This window comes from Austrofundulus limnaeus, unplaced genomic scaffold (assembly GCF_001266775.1).
Source record: "Austrofundulus limnaeus strain Quisiro unplaced genomic scaffold, Austrofundulus_limnaeus-1.0 Scaffold501, whole genome shotgun sequence".
Classification (NCBI taxonomy): domain Eukaryota; kingdom Metazoa; phylum Chordata; class Actinopteri; order Cyprinodontiformes; family Rivulidae; genus Austrofundulus; species Austrofundulus limnaeus.
In genome coordinates this window covers 364,440-367,554 of record NW_013952903.1, presented here as the reverse complement: position 1 = coordinate 367,554, position 3,115 = coordinate 364,440, and the positions used below count along the sequence as shown (strand labels likewise).

General features: G+C 36.7%; 1 protein-coding gene across 1 annotated transcript in view; it reads left to right on the top strand.

Moving 5' to 3' along the window:
- Window positions 1–1,842, top strand: part of mylkb (myosin light chain kinase b) — a gene marked incomplete in the record, with an annotated part of 20,864 nt that extends 19,022 nt beyond the window's left edge. The window contains 1 exon segment of the mRNA XM_014025816.1: window positions 284–1,842. Within this exon segment, the coding sequence (XP_013881270.1) occupies window positions 284–415 (132 nt within the window).
- Window positions 1,843–3,115: the final 1,273 nt, after the last annotated feature.

Here is a 3,115-nt window from a genome sequence, read left to right as displayed (position 1 = left end):
TAAACAAAAATATATACTCTCATGGTATTTAGGGGTTAAAATGACAGTAAATAAACTTTTAAAACAGCATGGTGTTCCTGACGGGGTCCCTGGAAKTTTTGTAAGGGGTCCCCAGACCCAAAACGTTTGAGAACCCCTGTTTTACAGAATATAAAAATGTTAAAACTTAATTTAATTATTAATATTTCTAAATAATATCTGATAAAAACTGTTAGRTTTGATCAGGAAATAATTAGAAAAGTTCAGAATTTTTCTATGCTTTCATGGTTTTCTGGACCTGCAGGTTTCAGGTGATGATGATGCCAAATACACGGTGAAGGCCGTCAACAGTCTGGGAGAGGCCACGTGCACCGCCGAGCTGCTGGTGGAGGTGATGGCCAGGGAGGAGGAGGAGGAGGAGGAGGAGGAGGAGTAGGAGTCCTGCTGCTCCTCCGCATGTCACACTTTAACAAAGAAACCTTTAAAAAAACAGACTGTGATTGGAGGAAGAGGTGGGCGGAGCTTCACACACCTTAATAAATAGAGACCACACTGAGCACTGCAGACCTTTGGTTTTACYGTGGTTCAGTTTTTGTCCTGTTAGTCTGATTTTTAAAAATGATTCAGAAATCCAACAGAATGTAAACGATCGCTCTTAAAACGACACGAAAAACACTGAAAACTAGAGAAGAAGAAACAGGTAGTCTTTCTTCTTCTATGGTTTTAAATAAAGCAGAACGTCCTCTGTGCCTTAAAGAGAGCTGAGTCCTGCTGCTCTGATCCAACAAAACCATCAGATTCATGTTGACCGTTGAGCCTTAAAGCAGACCTGAGTTAACATGTGGGACACTTCAGTCTGGTTTGAGTTTATCAGAACCCGAGCTTGGTTCAGACAGGTTTGAACCAGAACTCGTGACAGGAAACTGCTCCACAGATGCAGAACCAGGCAGGATCTCGTGCAGATCRGGACATTTTGAAATGTGAAATCTTGTTTGTAATTCATGGTGCATGGTTCACCTGTCAGCAGTTCCATGTGGGCCACAAACAGCTAAAGTTTCTGACATTAGAGGTGCGTTTTCCACGGTTGATTGGCAGATTTCATGCACTTTGTGTATTTTAAAGTTTATTCCTGGTGTTGTTGTGTTATCAGAAGAGTTTCCATCTGTCCACCTTAAAAAAAACACTTGTTTTATTTTATTCACTTCCTGCTGAGCTCCGTGTTTCTCACTGTCTGCTAATGCTAGCATCACAGCTACGTTGTCCTGTAGCTGAACAGAGCGTAGCCTAGCATGCTAACGGCCTGAAATCACTGTTTACTGAAACTTTGTGTTCAATCTGAGGTCCGTCTCAGATCTTTACATGAAATGATTAATGTTTAATTAGCAGTTTGTTCTGTTTGTAAATCATTTATTTTAGACACAAACTTCAGATTTAAATGTGATTGTTTTCAAGTTTTATCACATTCCAGCTGTTTGTTTTTACTGAAAGCTTAAAAACTGATTCAGTTTGAAATCAGACACCAAAGAACTTTTATTTTTATGAATATTAAACTCACAGGTGTGTGTTTGTTGTGTTTGGTACTTGTTGGTTTGCAGATTGTATATTGTTAGATTTATTTAATGCACAGATTCATAATTATTATTAATATTGGAGCATCCTGAAGGTCACGACCCCTCTCCACACACACACACACACACACACACACACACACACACACACACACACACACACACACACACGTTAAAGTCTGTTTTTATTAGATTTGTGTAGATGTATTTCTGAGTTGTATGAATATACATGAGTTTGATGAACTGTAGGTAACGACGTGCACAGATGCCAAATAAATTTTTATCACAAAACAAACAGTGCTGATTTTTTATTGACATGCTTTATTCAAATGTGTGTTTTGTTGTTGTGTGTTTGTGTTTTTGTGGGTAACTTTGTTTGTTTAGATGCAGGTTTAAACACTAAAACAGACAGAAACTCATGCAGATGTTACAGATATAAAGAACTGCATCATCTGCATACATGAAGACCAAAGAGGTCCATTCATTAAAACAGGGTGGTCAAAGTCCTACCTGCAACATTAKATTTTATATACAGTATTATATACATGTATTTTAATAAAGTATATAATTTGCCAAATGTATTTTATACTTTATAAATAACATTTAATTATTTTGTATTTCTTTTGCATGATTTATGTTTTTATAGCCAGTTGAACAGTTCTTCTCATCCTAAGAATTTYGTTGAATTGCTGACTTGGTCCAAGCCAATCTGTCAATATACTTAAAAAATATTATGTACCAAACTATTCTTATAAAAAATACAAACAACTTTATCCATATGAAGCATTTAGAACATATATAACAGGTGAAGAAAACATACATTTAGAAAGACAGATCATTCATTTCTTATGCCTTTCACTCTTTTAACATTTACATGTATTTCTGAAATGTTTGCTCCAACAAATCAACAGAGCTCTATAAAGTAAAAAAAACTGCTAAAGTACTGTAAGTAAATGTACTTAGTCACTAAATCTCTGTAAATCAGTTTAAAAAAATCACTAAAACATAATTTGTTTTTCAAATAATAAATCAGTAGTCTTTTTAACATGTTTGGTTAAAGGTAATAAATTATTTTGGTTTAATTTTATTTACTTAAAGTTTATTTATAATGATAAAGATCGATTAATCAGAAGTCAGCTTACAATGTCCGTCTGTGTATGCCTAGTAGCACNTAAACTGGACTCTAACCAGAACCGTGTGACCTAAACTGGTCTTTAACCAGAACCGTGTGACCTAAACTGGACTCTAACCAGAACCGTGTGGCCTAAACTGGTTTTTAACCAGAACCGTGTGACCTAAACTGGACTCTAACCAGAACCGTGTGACCTAAACTGGTCTTTAACCAGAACCGTGTGACCTAAACTGGTCTTTAACCAGAACCGTGTGACCCAAACTGGTCTTTAACCAGAACCGTGTGACCCAAACTGGTCTTTAAACATAACCGTGTGGCCTAAACTGGACTCTAACCAGAATCGTGTGACCCAAACTGGTCTTTAACCAGAACCATATGACGCAAACTGGTCTTTAACCAGAACCGGGTGACCTAAACTGGTCTTTAACCAGAACCG